This window comes from Bison bison, unplaced genomic scaffold, assembly GCF_000754665.1.
Source record: "Bison bison bison isolate TAMUID 2011002044 unplaced genomic scaffold, Bison_UMD1.0 scf7180017864248, whole genome shotgun sequence".
Lineage (NCBI taxonomy): Eukaryota > Metazoa > Chordata > Mammalia > Artiodactyla > Bovidae > Bison > Bison bison.
The window spans coordinates 379,749-382,593 of record NW_011494820.1 but is presented as its reverse complement, the minus strand read 5'-3'; the positions used below and the strand labels follow the sequence as shown (position 1 = coordinate 382,593).

Genomic DNA, 2,845 nt, shown 5'->3' with positions numbered 1-2,845 from the left:
ACAGCCCACCTTCCTCCTGGAGTGCGACAGCTCCGTGGTCGATGCGCTGCAGAGGCACCTCTTGCTGCACAGGATTCGGCGGAAGGTTACGGTGGAGCCGTGCAACGAGCTGCGTGTGTGGGCCGTGCTGCCGTGCGCGCCGGGGGAGGCCGGCGGGGTGGGGCCGCTGAGGAAGAAGGCTGTGTGCGCCCCGGTCCTCACCCGTGATCCCCGGACTTACCGCATGGGCTGGCGGCTTCTCTCCCCGGATGAGGGGTTCGCCCTGGTGCCCGGGGGCCGTCTTGGGGACCTCCAGGATTATCACCGGCACCGGTACCAGCAAGGTATGGACCTGGGGAGAGGTTAGGTTTGGGGGGCTGATGCTGGACGGGGAGGAGGGGCAGGGTGGGACGTGAGGGGACAGGAGGGGTGTGGCCCGGAGCCCTGGGAAAACTGCATGGTGAGTCCAGGCCCTGGGAGGAGTCGGGATAGAGCAGAGTTCTGGGCTCAGGGGTAGGGTCTTCTCTGGTGGGCAGTATTGAGGCCCAAACCGGGCAGCTCACCCAGAGACCAGAGCAGGGGCCGGAGTTGGGACCTGGAGGATGCAGAGGGACCCGGAAGACTGGGGGTCAGATGCTAGGACTCCTACAGGCCAGGACCGCTGGCCACCCTGGGTTGAGCCCCCAGCTTTGGAGGACACCTCAGGCCTCAGCAAGCCTCTCCCCGCCTCTGTAGGTGTTCCCGAGGGTGTCCACGACCTGCCCCCAGGAGTGGCGCTGCCCCTGGAGTCCAACCTGGCCTTCATGAACGGCATCAGCTTCACCAAGGGCTGCTACATTGGCCAGGAGCTGACAGCTCGCACCCACCACATGGGTGTTATCCGGAAGCGCCTCTTCCCAGTACAGTTCTCAGGTGCCATTCCTGGCGGCGGCATTGCCCCCGGTGCCTCTGTGCTCACCGAGTCAGGGCAGGCAGCCGGCAAGTACAGGGCAGGGCTGGGGGACGTGGGCCTGGCCCTGCTGCGGTCTGAGAAAATTAAGGGTCCTCTCCACATCAGAACCTCTGAGAGTGGCCTTGTGGCCCTTACTGCGTCTGTGCCAGACTGGTGGCCCACAGCCACCAAGTAGCCTCGGATGCCCCTGCGCTCATCTACTGCACCCTGTAGCCAGCCCCCACTTCCTTGGGTGGCCCAGTTGAAAGAACACACCCTTGGGGGACCCCAAGCATTTGTGGGCTTCCCAAAGCTACTGACATGGCAGGGGATGCTGGTGCATACAGCCCTGGTGTTCCCAGCCTATCATGCTTCCTGGGGACCGTCCTGTGCTCAGGGTGGCTGTCCCTTCCTGGAAGCTTTATGGCTGGAGCATCAGGAACCCTCTTGAGGACTGAAGGTGGGTGGAAGTGAGCCCTGCGCCTGCCTCTGTCCTGGGCAATGCTGCAGCTTCCACCAGACCCTGGATGAGATTCTGAACCATACTGATCCGGAGGTGGTTCGTCCGTCAACCAAGGACAGAATGTTCCAGGATGCCTCCCGGCTGCCCACACCCTCTGAGCCTGCTTGGGCAGGCTTGGGAAGGGAGCATCTCAGTGTCTGGGGTGGCTAAAGGGGCAAGTGGACTCTGGGAATTGTCTTACCATGTTGACTGGGGGCATGTGTGAAGGTGGGAATCTTGTGGCACCAGGTGGAACACACTGTCTTTGAGTAGAGGCACAGGCATTGCTCACACCCACCCGAGTCCTCCCAAGCATACCTCTGTGCTCAGTGGCACCAGCTGGGGGAGCCCCAGTACCGTTTTATACCACATCTCCGTAGCTTTGGCCCCACGGTGGCGTGGGCAGTCCCTTCCTCCCCTCCATAGCCCTCCTGAGCTCAGGGTAGGGAGTGGCTGCCTTGGGATGGTGTGCCCAGGGTGCAGAGAAGAGCTTTTGCTTGCTGTACTTGCTGCTGTTTTCTGACGTCATGTCTTCATAGTAAGAGGGTGGCTTACTTCCCCGTTTTGAACCACTGACTTTGATTTTCCCACAGCAATGTGAGTCTCGTGGTTACTGGGTATCCCACCTGATGCCCCAGAGTGGCTATTAAAGTGTGACCCGCAACCAGCCCATGTGGAACTCTGGCTTCTTTCTTTCTTAACTGTGTTTATTTATTTTAAATGTTCATTAGAGTGTTGATTTACAGTGTTACGTTAATTTCTACTGTACAGTGAGGTGAATCAGTTCTTCATGTGCATATATCCAACTCTTTTTTAGACTGTTTTTTCCATATAGGTCATTATGTAGTATTGAGTAGAGTTCCCTGCGCTATACAGTAGATCCTTATTGTCTCTTTTATATATACTGGCGTGTATATGTCAATCCCAATTTCCCAATTTGTCCCTACCCCCTTTCCCCACCCCTGGTGATCACAGGTTTGTTTTCTACATCTGTGACTATTTCTGTTTTGTAAATAAGTTCATTTGTACCATTTTTTTTTTAGATTTCATGAATAATCTGTGTCATATGGTATTTGTCTTTCTTTGTCTGACTTCCTCAGTGTGACCGTCTCTCGGTCTGTCCATGTTGCTGCAAACGGCATTATTTCTTTCTTGTTTATGGCTGAGTAGTATTCCGTTGTATATATGTACAACATCTTTATCCCTTCTTCTGTTGACGGACATTTTGTTTGCTTCCCTGTCCTGGCAATTATAAAATAGTGTTGTAGTAGACATAGAGGTACATGTATCACTTCGAATTATGGTTTTCTCTGAATATATGGCCAGGAGTGGGATTTCAGGATCATATGGTAGCTCTGTTTTTAGGTTTTTAAGGAACCCCCATACTCTTCTCCATAATGGCTGTACCAGTTTACATTCCCACCAACAGTGTG

General features: G+C 55.0%; 1 protein-coding gene across 1 annotated transcript in view; it reads left to right on the top strand.

The window, feature by feature from the left end:
• Positions 1-2,081, top strand: part of IBA57 (IBA57, iron-sulfur cluster assembly homolog (S. cerevisiae)) — a 15,870-nt gene extending 13,789 nt beyond the window's left edge. Inside the window, exons 5-6 of the mRNA XM_010847290.1 lie at positions 1-323; positions 715-2,081. Coding sequence (XP_010845592.1) covers positions 1-323; positions 715-1,106 — 715 coding nt within the window. The 3' untranslated portion in view covers positions 1,107-2,081. The remainder of the gene's footprint in view (positions 324-714) is intronic.
• Positions 2,082-2,845: the final 764 nt, after the last annotated feature.